This window comes from Neomonachus schauinslandi, chromosome 1, assembly GCF_002201575.2.
Source record: "Neomonachus schauinslandi chromosome 1, ASM220157v2, whole genome shotgun sequence".
NCBI classification, from domain to species: Eukaryota; Metazoa; Chordata; class Mammalia; order Carnivora; family Phocidae; genus Neomonachus; species Neomonachus schauinslandi.
This window is the reverse complement of record NC_058403.1, coordinates 213715100-213729330: the sequence shown is the minus strand read 5'-3', so window position 1 is coordinate 213729330 and position 14231 is coordinate 213715100. Positions and strand designations below refer to the sequence as shown.

The following is a 14231-nucleotide window of genomic DNA, read 5'->3' as shown; positions in this document are numbered from 1 at the left end:
TGTCCTGCAGGAGTGCATACAGCAGGCACTGTGTCCTGCTGTGTATACAGGAGTCACTCAAGCGCTCAGTAGGGTATGCAGCAGGCGCTGTGTCCTGCAGGGAGGGGACACAGCAGGTGCTGGGGCCTGCATGGGGGCCTAGCGCCTTGGGGATGGAGCGTGGTGGCAGATGGGGATGCGGTGAAGATAGGGTGTCCTGGGCCCTGCGCCCCCACCTCTGCGCCCTCGGGCCCCAGCCTCCTGCCTCTGTCCTCTGTCCTCTGGCCACAGCTCAGCTGGACTCAGCAGATTCCTGAGAAGGAGGCCAAGCGCTCAGCTCGAAATACCTCGTGCAGGTGGAGGGGTGCTTATGAGGTTTAGACTGCAGGTGTGCGGCATCTCAGCCCCTCCACCCCTCCTGTGCCCTGGCTTAGACCCCCGACAGGGGGGCAGTGCGATCCCCTACCCTGAGCTCTAGCCTGTACCGTCCCTGAGGCAGGGCCAGGGGGGATCAGGCCAAGCGGACTACAAGTCCCCGTGGATGCGGGTCAGCTGAGCTCCTGCCACCTCTGTGGTCTTGCAGCCTTGGGGCTCAGGAAATGCCCATGAGCAGATCCCGTGGTCTCTGCCTACCCCCCCAAACCCCAACTACCTGTGGCGTCCTGTGATGCCTCAGGCCTGGCCACGTGGTCCCCGGGATGTTTCAGCCTCCAGAGGAGCCTGGACCGGGGCGGGGGTGGGGGGGAGGGCTCCTGCCACCCCTGCCCCAGAACCCTGGGTTTCTGCAGCTGCCCAGAGATGAATCCTCACTCCCACTTAATAGGGATACTGATGGGCAGCGGGACCCGGAGGGCCTGGGACGGCTTCTCCCCCACATCTGAATGGGTGTCCTGAGTTCCTTCTTGGAGGGAGTGTGTTGGGGGGAACTGCTTGGGTTGGGGACCCTGGGGGCAGGACCTGGAGGAGGAGGGGAGCGGGGCAGCAGAGGGTGTGAGGGAGAGGGCGTTCTCAGCAGGGGGACAGAGGGACAGCACGGGCAAAGCCCAGGTGGCTGGAGGCCCAGGTGAGGACCGGGCGTGGCAGGGGGCCTGTGCGGCTGGTGGGGGGCGGAGGGAGCAAGGGGGTCGGCTTGGAGGCAGAGAGGGGCGGGAGCTCGGGAGGCTCACTGAACATGGCAGGTCATCTCAGGTACATGGTTAGGTGGAAACATCAAGAAAGTTATGCATGACATGGTGCCATTTATAGAGAGGAAAAGATGTATGTTACATACATTCAGACAGGAAGGGGAAAGGGACACCCCTCGTGTTGCCCACGATGGTCCTGGGGCAGGGCTATGGGTGACCGAGTTACTGCCTTGTAGGTTCTCTCTGAATTTCTGTAATGACCTTCTAATTCAGATTTTTTTAAAGAAAAATTTTATTTTGGAGTAATTTTTGATTTACAGAAAGTTGCAAAGATGTTAGAGAGTTTCTGTCTACCCTCTGTCATCAGTGGTATAATCCGCTCCCCCCCCAAGACGTCCAGATCCTCGTCCCGGGACCTGGGATGTGTCCCCTCACGTGGCAGAGGGGACCTTGTCAGGGCCCCCGAGGAGGGGGTGACCCTGGGTTCCCGGGGGCCCGGTGTCCTCACGAGGCCCTCACAAGGGGGAGACAGAGGGTGGGAGTCCCAGAGATGGGCAGACCCCGCGCTGCTGGCAGTGAGGATGGGGGTTGCCGCGGACCAGGAGGAGGCCGGAGCCGGGTCTCCCGGGAGCCCTGGGGGGACCAGCCCTGTCCACACCTTTGTTTTAGGACTTCTGACTTCACAACGTGAGGTTGATAAATGGTGATTTTTTTTTAAGCTACCAAATTTGTGGTGATTTGTTACAATAGCCCCAGGAAACAAACAATTTTGTCACCACTCGGGAACTGATACTGGCATATTGTTATTACTAATTAATAATATTAGCAATTACTATTACTATTAACCGAACTCCAAACTGTATATGGATTTCACCATGTGTGTGTTTTTAGCTAATTTCCCTTTTCTGTTCCAGGATCTCATCCACGATCTCCCGTGACATTGAGCTACTTTTCTCATAATTGGTAAAAAGACCCAAGCAGATGAAATAGAGATTATTCGTGTGGAAATCTGGCCGGGTCTGATGCTCACGCAGCACAGTGCACACAGCCGGAGTCAATCGATGTCCCTGGAGAGGAGTCGAAGCAGCATGCAGCTGGAGAGAGGATGCCAGGATAGGTGTCCTCCTCCCCCCAGAGGAGAAGCACCCACTCTGGACCCTGAGGATGCCCCCTCTGTGGGCAGGCTGTGGGGAGCCCGGGGAGGGTCTGAACTTGCATGAGGCCACCCAACAGGTCAGCACCTATGGAGTAGACAGCAGGGACAAACACAGGCCCGTGTCCGCATGTGGCGTGCCCAGTCTGGTGGGATGAAAACCAGCAGATCTGCAAGGAAATGACATAATTTCAGATTGTGAGGGACCACAAAGGGAATCGAGGGGTGGAGGTGGCCTCCTGGACAAGGGTGGCCCTTGCCTAGGCCCTCGAAGATGAGAAGGGGCCGTTGGGAGGAGACTCAGGGATGGGGAGCATCATGAGCAGAGAGAAGGACATATGCAAAGGCCCTGAGGTTGGGATGAGCTTGGTATGGGAACTTGGACCAGCAGAGAGGCCAGGGCGGCTGGAGTGGGGTGAGTGAGTGGGTGGGTGGGAGGGCCATGGGGGGGCGAATCAGCAGGCCTTAGTCTGAATATGATTTGGTTCTGGAGGACTTCTTGCTCATAGGAAGAGATTGAGCCTCCTGCCCCTGGGTCCCAGAGCAGGCCCTGAAACCAGCTCCCGGCCACCCCCCTGGTTCCGTGAGCCTCCAAGGGCCCAAACACTCTGTGTCCCCTGATCTAGCCAGGCAGTTGACGCTTCCCTCATCTTCCTCTTAGGTAGACAGTCCTGAGGAATGTTGTACCCAGTTCCTTGGGGACCCACAGGGGTCACCAGGGCCCACCCTGCCCTATGCCCCATCCTCCCCAGGCACTCACACCTGCTCTGCACCAAACCCTTGTTTCAGGCTCTGTGTTTGGCAGAGCCCAGATGGAGACATGGGAGGAGAGACAAGCCTCCCACTTTGGCGTCCTGCTGGCCTGCCCCATGTCATCAAGAGGGAGTGAAGACGGGGACAGGGGCCTCAGACCCAAGCTGCAGGCATTGGGAGGAGGAAGAGGAGCCGCTAAGGATAACTGAAGAGATTTGGAAGAAGGGTGGGAAAAAAGCCTGCAGAGCGGGGTCTGGGAGGACAGGAGAGGGCAGGGCTTCTAGAAGGAGCCAGCGAGGCGCATGAGGCTGGGAGAGGCAAGGACAGAGTTTGGTCCTGGGGTTGGGGGGGAGCCGGGTCTAGCCTCCCCCACACCACTGGGCCAGTCTGGAGACAGCACGTGGCCACAGTCATGGGGTTTCCAGAGTGTGGTGGCCGCTCCGCTCCTGGCCGTCCCCAGGGAGCTGCCAGGTGGGGTGACTGCTCACAAGTCCAGGCACGAGAGAGTCTATGGCATTTCAAAGGCCAGGAGGCCAGAAAGGGACCCAGAGCCTCATGCTCCAGCTCCGGCACCTTCCGGAAGGGGCAGACTGTGCCACCCACATGCCCATGGGCTAACACCTCCCCAGGGAGGCCTCCAGGAGTCTCACCGCGGGGGGCTGTCTCAGCAGCCGCCCCCTCTGCCTGCAGCAGGTATTTGGAGCAAAGCTTCCCGGCATTTCTCCCAGGAAATGTGCTGAGTCTGGGGAGTTAGGTCAGGGAAGGAACAGACTATAGCCTGGAGCACGGGGGCTCCGGGCGGGAGCGGTGGGTGGCCAGGCCAGGTGCCGGCCCGAGAGACCAGCCCCGCCTCTGGAACCTGGGCAGGGGTCGGCATGGGAGGCTCAGGCAGCCCACTGAGCCCCTTTGTAATGCTGCAGTCCTTTGCTTGCCAGGCACGCTGCCTCAGTTTACCCATCTATAAATTTGTGGGTATTAGTGCACTCCTAACGCTGTGATTTCTTTTGCGGAGGGTGGGGGATCTAACACGGTCTTCATTCCTTGTTGTTGTGGCAAACGTAACAGAAACTCACCGTTGTAACCGTTTCTAAGTGCACAGCTCAGCAGCATGAAGCACACTCACACCGTCCTGCGACCGCCCCCACCCTCCGTCTCCAGAACGTTCCATCTCCCCACACGGAGACTCTGTTCCCACGAAGCACGGACTCCCCACCCCCTGCCCCAGCCCCGGCTCCCACCCTCTCCTTTCTGTCTGTGTGGACGGGACTCCTCTGGGGACCTCCTGGGAGTGGGGTCCTGCGGGATGTGTCCTTCTGGGTCTGGCTCCTCTCGCTGAGCCCAGTGTCCTCGGGGTCCCTCCACGTCGTGGCAGGTGTCAGGGTCCCTTCCTGTCTAAGGCTGGATCATATTGCAGCGTGGGGACGGACCGCATCGTGTGACATATCCATTATATGTCAGTGGACACTTGGTGTGTGTCCATTGGCTTTTTGGCTGTTGTGAATTATGCTGCTACAGACATCTGTGTTTTTTGTTTCATTGTAATTTTTTTTTCATTCTAGAGTGGTTGGGGAGAGGGTCCTTGCTGAGGGGGCAGGCAGAGAACGGGAGGTGTCCCCGGCCCTGTGGTAGAGGCTCAGCCGGGAAAACACAATGGGCAGCTGGGAGAGGGGGCAGAGCAGGTATCTGTGCAGGTGACAGGTGGGCTGTGAGGCTCCCAGCCAGGATCTTAGAGGGGTTCAGTGAGCTCGGCCACCTGCCCCTGCCAGAGCTCCCAGGGCCCCTGGGGCAGAAGCCCAGCGGGATGGTATGGGGGTGCGGAGAGCGGCTCTAGACTCCAGGTGGGCCTCGGCCACTTGCAGTCCAGCAATCTTGGGCTTGCATTTGCCTTCCTGAGTCTTGGTTTTCTCATCTGTAAAATGGGGCTGAGAACAGCGCCCAAGGATTAGCAGCTGCCCGCCAGGGGCCTGGCTTATACACGTTGGCCTCTGGAGGCCGTCCTGACCCACGGCCGTGGTTCAGTCGGGTGATCTCCTAGCAGTCATTCCATGAGGGCCAAGTGTATCTGTCCTGGGCGTGCAGGGCCCCGTGCAGGTTCCACATGCTGATATGTAGGAGCTAAATGGATGCCTGAGTTAACACGCAGAGGAGGGGTGTGATTGAGAGCCAGCAGAGCCTGGGGTGACAGTGACATGATGGCCCAGACCCATGGCCCCCCAGCCACCCACCTTCTGTCACGCTGCTCCTGGTTCCCACTAGCGGGAACTTGGGCTCCCCAGCTGCAGCCAGCTGGCCCCCAACAGTGGCCTGCATTCCTTGGCCCTGGTGCTGAGGCCAGTCCCCCACAAAAGTCCCGGAGTCTTGCTCTGGGCCCTGCCCTGGGGCACGCTGAGAGGCCCCCATGCCCTACGTGCCCCTGCTTGACACACCAGCTGGACATGTGACCATTCAGAAGGTGTTTCCCGTCCCTGGCAGCATGACAGGGCCAGATTCCAAAATCTGGTCTCTGGAAAATTCCAAGGCCTGATTCCAGCCACAGGGAGCCCTGCTAATCCCTCCCCATTCCTCGTGTTATGTAACATTTGGGGATTAATACTGTGGCATCCAGAGAAAGCTGCCTGCATTCAAATCCAGCACTGACCTTCCTGGCTTCGGAAGCCACAGCTTCCCCGGGCCTCAGTGTGCTCATCTGTACAATGGGGACGAGGCCAGTTCCTGTGTCCCAGGACTGATGTCAGGGTGACATGAGAGAACACAAGGAAGGAGCCTGGAACTGAGTCTGAGCTACGGTTCCTAGGAGGGTCCAAGACTGCCCACGAGTCCTTTCATCCACCACCTCTCCTTGGCTGCCCAGGCCAGGAGTCACACACCCGCCTTTGCCCTTCGGTCCCCAGATTCTGCTCCTTCTCGCTGCCTAGTGACCTGCATATATGATACCCCCAACCCCCAGCTCTGCCCCTCCTGGGTCCCGGCGCCAGGACTCACTCCCTTCCCAAGCAGCCCCAGCCCGAGAGATACCGGGCTTCTTTCACTGCCCTCTGGATCCGGCCACGGCTCCCCAGTGCCACGAGAACCCTGTCAGGCCCCCACTCCCATTCGCCTCTCCCTCGGAGGCCTCTAAGAGAATGAGACAATCTTTCTGACCTCTGTTTCCTGCTCGGGGAAATGGGCACGTTGACACTTCACGGCTGGGCGGGAGGAGCGGGATTGGAAGCGCCGGCCTGGCGCAGGGCTGGCGCGCGGGGCGCGGGCTCGGCTGTCACTGGAACTCCTGCCAGTCGGGTGTCCCCGCACGCCCACGCCCGCCGCCCTCCCTCGGAGCGCACCTGCCCACTCCGGCGCCTGGCCACGCCCCCAGCGTCGGGCTCCGCCCCTCCCTTCCCCTCCCCTCCCCCTCGGCCTATAAGAGGCGCCCCAGCGCCGCGCAGGCCCCAGAGGTGGTCCCGCGGAGGCTGCGCCAGTGCCCGCGCAGAGCGCCCGCCAGGCCCCCGGCGGGATGGAACCCGGGCCGCGGCGGCGGCGCACTTGGTGCCCGCCGGTCTCCGCCTTCCTGCGCGATCCGAGCTCCGGGCGCGTCTACAGGCGCGGGAAGCTGATCGGCAAGGTGCGGACCCCGGCTCCGCGAGTCCGCGGGAGGGTCTCGGGCCGCGCCGGGGTCCCGGCGGGGCGGGGAGGGGTGTGCGCGCGCCATCTCGAGCCCCGGCGAGCAGGTGGGCGCCCCCAGGCTTGACTTCGGCGTGCGCCGTCTGTCGGCGCGAGTTTGGGGTCTGGTGTGTGCTGGCTGGGTTGGGCGCCCGGGTCTGTGCTGTACCCGTCGCCGGTGTGCTTTGTGCGCCGGGAGCCGGTCTTGGGCGCCTTGTGCTGTGCCCATGGGTTGTGCGTCCAGGGGTGTGGACGTGTTGCAGGTATCGGGTCTTTGTAGAAACTCTGTCGTGCTGTCTCCAGGTCCGTATCTGAACGTGCTCTCCATCTCTGTGTGCGCTTTCCGTGTCTGGGTGTGGAATTGTGTCGTGTGTTCACGTACTTACTGTACTGTGGTCCGGTGGCTGGATGTATCCAGAGATGGATACGTCTGTGTACGCGTCCCTGCGTTTTCCTCCGTGTTCCTGGGGGTGCGTCTGCGGGTGTGAGGGTGTGAGCTGCGTGTCCATGCATCTCCTGCGTCTGTGTGTGTATGTGATATGAAGAGGCCTGGCTACCCGTCTGCACACCTGCGCCCACGTAGCCGCTGAGCGGGTGCGTCCCCCTCCACTGCAGGGTGCCTTCAGCCGCTGCTACAAGCTGGTGGACATGTCCACGAGCGCCGTGTTCGCCCTCAAGGTGGTGCCTCGTGCCGGGGGCGGGGCCGCGCGACTGCGCTCCCGCGGTAAGGTAGGTCCAGACCTTCCGTGCCCCGGGGGCCCCACACTTCGCAGGGGGTCCCCAGAGAGAGCCCTACCCTGGGGGGTGGGGTTACGCCCCTGGGCCTGAGCACCACGGGGCGTGGACATGTGGGGCCACGCCTGCAGGTGGAGCGCGAGATCGCGCTGCACAGCTGCTTGGAACACCGCAACATCGTCGCGCTGCACGGACACTTTGCTGACCGGGAGCACGTGTACATGGTGCTGGAGTACTGCAGCCGCCAGGTGCCCCGGGGGCTGGGCGGAGAGGGACCCCCCCACCCCCCCCACCCCCCCACCCCCCGTCCGTCTGCTGTGCTCATCCGTGTCCACCTCTGTGTCTCCGCCTGTGTCCGCACCAGGCCCATCTGTGCTCATCCTTTCGCACCTGTGCCCGCCTTGGCTCTCCCGACTCACTTGTGTCTACTTGTGCCCAGTTTATTCATCCGGCCCATCTCATCTCCATCTGTGGCCATGTGGGACCACCTTAACCCCATCAAGCCCGCCTTAGCCCTCCTGAGCACACCTGGGCTCACCTGCGCCCGGCATGCACCCGCGTTGGGTTCATCTCTGATCCCCTGGCCCTTTTCAAACTTCCCTGGGGCCATCTGGGCCCATCTGCACTCCTGTATTCCTCTTTGGGTTCATCCGGGCTTACCTGTGTCCGTCTGCGTGTTCGGTGCTGCCGCGGCCACCTGCGCGCACCTGCAGTCACTGGCCCACGTCCTGGAGGCGCGGCAGACTCTGACGGAGCCTGAGGTGCGCTATTACCTGCGGGGCCTGGTCAGCGGCCTGCGCTACCTGCACCAGCGGCGGATCGTGCACCGCGACCTGAAACCCAGTGAGCGTGGAGGGCAGTCCGGGGGGGGGGGGGGCCAGGGGGAGGGGCGGGAGGTGTGTGGCTTCTGCCCTCATAGCCTCGGCCCGCCCCTTCTGGCAGGTAACTTCTTCCTGAACAGGAACATGGTGGTAAAGATTGGAGACCTGGGGCTGGCTGCCAGGGTGGGGCCAGGGGGCCACTGCCACAAGTAAGTGAGGGGCTCTGAACAGTGCCTCTGGGGAGGCACAAGTGGGACCAGTTTGGCATGTGGGCCCCGGCCTTCCTGAGCCCGCCATTATCCCCTCCCAGAGTGCTCTGTGGGACCCCAAACTTTCTGGCGCCAGAGGTCATCTCCAGGAATGGGCACTCCTGCCAGTCAGACATCTGGGCTCTTGGCTGCATCATGTGAGTGGGTCGTGGGGAGCCCCGGGCCTGGGGAAGAGGGGCAGGAGGGCCCGGGTGGGGCCAGGTAAGGACAGGTGGAAGCCTACAGAGGGGAGGCTGAACGGGGGACAGGCAGGTGTGAGCATGCCTAGGACCGATGTGGACAGGTGTGTGCGGGTGTGGGGCAGGTGGGGAGCACCCGCCTGCCATCATGCGAGTGTGCAGGTATGAATAGGGCACATGGGGGATGTACGTGCGAGGGAAGACAGGTTTGAGCACGCACAGAGGTGTGGACAGGTATGTGCAGGTGGTAGATACACAGGCGGACCTGGGTATATATAGTTACGAGGTACATGCAGGGACAGGTGCAAGCAGACACTCAGGTTCCTGCCGCCCCCACCCCCCGGGTCAGGTACACAGTGCTGACCGGTACCCCTCCCTTCGTGGTGGCTCCCCTGTCGGAGATGTACCAGAACATCCGAGACGGCCGCTACCCCGAGCCTGCCCACCTGTCACCCAACGCGCGCCGCCTCATCGCCCGCCTGCTGGCGCCCAACCCGGCGGAGCGGCCCAGCCTGGACCTCCTGCTGCAGGATGACTTCTTCACACAGGTGTGTGCTGTTCCACGGGTGGGGCCCACCCTGGGGGGCCGAGGCCCAGGAGCCGGGCGGCCCGCGCCGCGTGCTGAGCCGCGGTGCCCCGCTCCGAAGGGTTTCACTCCAGACCGGCTGCCGGCCCGCTCTTGCTACAGCGCACCCATCTTCACCATGCCCCAGCCTCTGGGCAGGCTCTTCCGGAAGGTGGGCCGGCTGCTGCGGACCCAGGGCCGGCCGCCATGTGAGTAGTGCACCTGCCCACCCCTCCCCTGCCCCCACCTGCCTGGCCGGCTCGCACCTCACACACCTGTCCTGCTTCCCACCTGTGGCAGGGGTGGGCCTGGGGGGCAGATGCCTTCCCGCTGCACGGGGCCAGGCTCTGCCCCCCGAAACTCCTTGTGCTTCCCTCAGGCCCCTTCACTCCCAGCGAGGCGTCGGGTCCAGGAGAAGAGGCTTCAGATCCTGACTCCATGGAGCGCGGCCGTGAGGTGAGGGCTCCGGGCAGGGACTCGCGGAGGCACGCGGAAGGTGTTCTCACAGCAAGACCCGGCAGAGGGAAAAGTCGGGGGGCGTGGTCTTCAGAGGGAAGAGGATGGAGCCCCTCACCCACCTCAGGCCTCTCCTGGGGGCCAGGGCCTCCCTCCCCTCACCCCTGCTGCTTCTTCCCCAGGCCTCCCTGTTGGACAGAGGGGCTCCCCACCCCGAGGTCCCCGTCCACCTGCTCACCCAAGGGACCCTCAGGAGTGACCCGGCGGGTGAGCGGACACTCCATCCTCGGCCCCCGCTGCTGGTGGGGAGTGAGGGTATGGAGGTGGGGGCAACTAGTGGGCTTTGCCAGGGTCGTGGCCCCTCTCCCGGCTTCAACTTTCCCACCTGTGAAATGGGAAAGATGGCCGGAATCCTTCTGGGTTTAAAATAAGATGTTTCCAGACTCGGTTGTTTGGGCCAGGGCTGGTGGGAGGGGCCCCTCGTGGTGGCGGGGACAGACAGGCCTGCCCCTACATAGATCTGTCTCCCCAGGGCCCCCGGGGGGCCAGAGGCAGGAGGTCGAGGTGGCCATCAGAAACCTGCAGCTCTGCCTGGACGCTGGCCTCCCAGGTAGGAACCCAGCCAGGCCCACAGGGGCCACCTGTCCCTTAACATCCCAGGAAAAGTGCCCTGCTCTGCCCAGGGCCCCCTGGGTATTTCTGGGGCTCCCCTGGGGGGCAGAGCTGAGGGAGGCTTCAGGGCACAGGGACGCCCATCCTGCACCCCAGGGTCCTGGAACCCCCAGCCCCCCATGTCCTGCCCCTCCTGGGTCACTGTCCTGGGAGCCTTTTCTTTCTCAAAGGACCCAGTGGGGTTCTTCTTATTCTTCTGCTTCTGTAGCACAGAAGGACCCTGGACGTTAAGATTCTTCCGTCAGCTGGAGCCAACTCTTACTTACTCAGATGTCCTAAAGAAACAGTAAAAGATACTTTGAGATTTACAGGGGAGGCAGCCCGGAGAGTTCTGCCTGCCGCTCCCCCAGCTTCCCCCGGCCACTGGAGAGCCCGTTTCCTCACTAATGCCCTTTTATCTCTGCCAGGGTCCGATCCAGGATTCCAGAGGCCATTGATCGATTTTTTTAAAAAGATTTTATTTATTTATTTGAGAGAGAGAGAATGAGAGACAGAGAGCATGAGAGGGAGGAGGGTCAGAGGGAGAAGCAGACTCCCCGCCGAGCAGGGAGCCCGACGCGGGACCCGATCCCGGGACTCCAGGATCGTGACCTGAGCCGAAGGCAGTCGCCCAACCGACTGAGCCACCCAGGCGCCCCGATCGATTTGTTTTTAACACACTTTTTCTTAATGCAATCCAGCAAAGCCTGTAGAGTTTGGGCGTTACACACGGTTCAGAAGGGCTCCTCTCAAGAGGTGGCAGGTGCCCCAGCCCCTCGTCGTCCCTCCCCCCCGCAAGGCAAGAGTTGGTTTTCTGCCCCCCTGGACTTTGCTCTGCATCTTCTGCGTCTCCACCGTTCCTCCCCCAGCCCCCACCCCGCCTTGCTCAATTCACTTCATTTTTGTGCCCAGCCACACAGGACCCCCCGGGAGAGCAGCGGCCCATCCTCTGGGCCCCCAAGTGGGTGGATTACTCCAGCAAGTACGGCTTCGGCTATCAGCTGTCAGATGGGGGCAGCGGTGTCCTGCTTCGGGATGGCACGCACATGGCCCTGCGCCCCCCGGGGGAGTAAGTCGTGGGGCTCCTGTCCACCCCCATCTTTCTTCAGTCATTCCTCAAGTGTTTATTTTTTTTTAAAGATTTTATTTATTTATTTGAGAGAGAGAGAGAATGAGAGACAGAGAGCATGAGAGGGAGGAGGGTCAGAGGGAGAAGCAGGCTCCCCGCCGAGCAGGGAGCCCGATGCGGGACTCGATCCCGGGACTCCAGGATCGTGACCTGAGCCGAAGGCAGTCGCTTAACCGACTGAGCCACCCAGGCGCCCTCCTCAAGTGTTTATTAAAATAGCGCCTACTGTGCGCACCCAGGGGGACTCCCTGCCTGCTGGAGGGGGGACAATGCTACATAAGTAACCAAGGTGATTCCGGGAGACAATTTTCTGAAGAAATGAAGTGTTTGAGGTGACCGACTCAGGGGGCGGAGGGTTAGGGTTGTGGAGGGGCTTCTGAAGAAGCGACATTCAGGCAAGACAGAAAGGATGAGAAGGAGCCCAGCAGGAACAGAGTCTGAGGCACAGGCAACAGCATGTGCAAAGCCTCCTGGCGTGGGACGCAGCCCGGTGGGTGTGAGGAACGGCGTGGCATGAGGACACGGGGAAGACGTGAAGTCACGGGCCTTGACGGCCACTGTGGTGGTCGGGACAGGAAGGGTGGGTCCGAGGCACACGTTCAACGTGACCTGGCTGGCAGGAGAGGCCCAGGGAGCCAGCAGGGAGGTGGTTGGACTAGTTGGGCAGGGAGTGGCCGTGGCCTGGGGTGGTGGTCTCGGAGGGACGCCAGGACGCTGGCATCTGGACTCCTGTTGCCGGCAGGAAGGTCGGAGTAGCCGTTAGGCCAGATGGGAAGGTGGCAGAGGGAGCGGTTTGGGGGCTGGCTGGGATCTCAGTATGGACACAGCTCCAGGGGGCTGGCGGTACGGAGAGAGGTGGGTCAGTGCGGAGCTGGTCTCCAAACTCCCATCCGAGGGGGCGCGGCCGGCGGGACGGTGTCCTCGGGCATCGAGTGCCCAGGATAGAGGCTGTGACAGCGGGCACCACCCTGTACCGCACCCCCAGCCAAGTGTCCTACATGCCTGCCCGGGGGAAGCTGGAAACCTTCACCCCAAGGGACGTGCCCAGCACACTGGGCGCCAAGCTGGCCGTCCTCCGGCTCTTCGCCCGCTGTTTTCAGCAGCGGCTGCGAGAGGTAAGGGCCAGGTGGGGCCGGGCCGGGCTGGGCAGGTGCGGACGCCCCCAGCCCTGAGACCTGCGGGGCTGGGTCTGTGTACAGGAGGGGGCCCGGCCCATGCCCACCCCGCCGGCGGCCCCCAGTCTCTGCCTGCTGCGTGTCCTGGCGTCCGCGCGGGCTTCGCTCCTGCTCTTCAGTGACGGGACGGTGCAGGTGAGCGCTCGGGGCGCCCTCGTCCTCGGGGGGCACGCTGGGAGCACCCGCTGTGGGGGGGGGGCCAGGAACAGCTGGCTTTGGTGGGGGTGGGATGTTGACTCCTAAGTACAAAACTGCACTGGCAAAATGTAACTTCGGGCCATCCTCATGGGGTGGCACCTCGTAGCCGCCCAAATGTCATTTCAGTGGAAAATCATTTCTAGATTGAGGCTTCCCTGAGCAGTCCTGGCAATTGCTGACAAATCGCAGCCAGTCCTGAAACAGACTTCAGAAGCAGTCCTGTACAATGCTTCTGTTGTTAGTTTAAAAAATTACTATTTTGTGTTACAGCAAAACCTCCCTCTCTGTTCAGACTAGAACGTGGCTAGCGCGCTTGCCCCGAGCTGGGTCTCAGCTAGAGAGGACATCCGCTGGGGAAGCTGGTTTACCCAGGTCACAGGATTCGGGGTGGGGGTCTCACGGGGTGGCCCTGGGAAGGGGAGTCCCCATCTGAGCCCTGTTTCCCCATGGGTACAGTAGAGCCCTCGGCCCCTGCTCCCTGAGCTCCTGGGGGTGCGGCAGCGCTGAGACCCAGGTCAGGGGGCTGTCAGCCTCGGTCCACTTGTCCTACTCCCTGGAGCGCTGCGGTGGGGGTGGGCATGGGGGGCCCCCTCTCCCTGACCCCGGCTCCTCACCCCCCGGCAGATCAGCTGCAGTGACGACCAGACTCACCTGGTGCTGAGTGGCCAGGGTGAGGAGTTGCGGCTCACGGTCTGGGAACGCGGCCAGCCCAGCACCTCCTGCCCCCCGGGCACCCTGCAGAGTCCCGGCTGCTCCCCGGCTGCCCGGCTGCACCTTGTCCATGCTCTCCACATGCTGCAGAGCATCTAGTGTCCCCTGCAAGGGGACCAGGCCCCTGGCTCCAGTTCCGGGTCTCTTGTCTCCCCAGAGGGGTGTCCCTGGGGACGGCTCAGGGGAGCGTGGGAGGTGGGGGTCCTTCCCTCGGGTCATGACTGTGCAACCCAGACTTTTGTTTGGCTTTGTTCTTTTTTTCATTAAAGAGAAGTTGACCATCTAGCCGGCTGTCTGCCTCTCTGGTGGAGTCTGAGATGCATCGGTGAGGGGACACTTAGACCGGCAGGCTCTGAGCCCACTGCCCTTTGTGCCCTTTGTGGCAGACACAGATGGGCCAGATCGCCGCCAACACAAGAATTCATACCAGCGTGGGGTCGTGCCGTGACCAGAGTGCTGAAGCGTGTGCCGTTTGCTCGATGGCCGAGCAGCCAGAAAGTGGGTGTCCGGGCTGGGAAGTTGGTGACCGTGGTCCACAGGGCGACCGTGCTCTGGCAGCCCCGGACTGATCAAGAACTGGGGCTTCTGTGCAAGGTATTCTCAGAAAGACCCGAGGCCAGGAAGGAGCTGGCCAGCTAGCAAACAGAGTGCAGGGACAGCAGAGATTCGAGACCTGTGGGGTTGGGGAAGCCAG

The 14231-nt window shown here is 62.1% G+C and overlaps 1 protein-coding gene across 1 annotated transcript; it reads left to right on the top strand.

The window, feature by feature from the left end:
• Nucleotides 1-7267: 7267 nt before the first annotated feature.
• PLK5 (polo like kinase 5 (inactive)) lies at nucleotides 7268-13656 on the top strand. Its single transcript, XM_044918721.1, is given in 14 exon segments — nucleotides 7268-7377; nucleotides 7515-7631; nucleotides 8097-8226; nucleotides 8326-8413; nucleotides 8515-8610; nucleotides 9002-9200; nucleotides 9300-9426; nucleotides 9597-9673; nucleotides 9856-9940; nucleotides 10206-10283; nucleotides 11237-11349; nucleotides 11352-11393; nucleotides 12653-12784; nucleotides 13472-13656. Coding segments are annotated over 14 exon segments (1530 nt in total). The 5' UTR covers nucleotides 7268-7296; the 3' UTR covers nucleotides 13637-13656.
• Nucleotides 13657-14231: the final 575 nt, after the last annotated feature.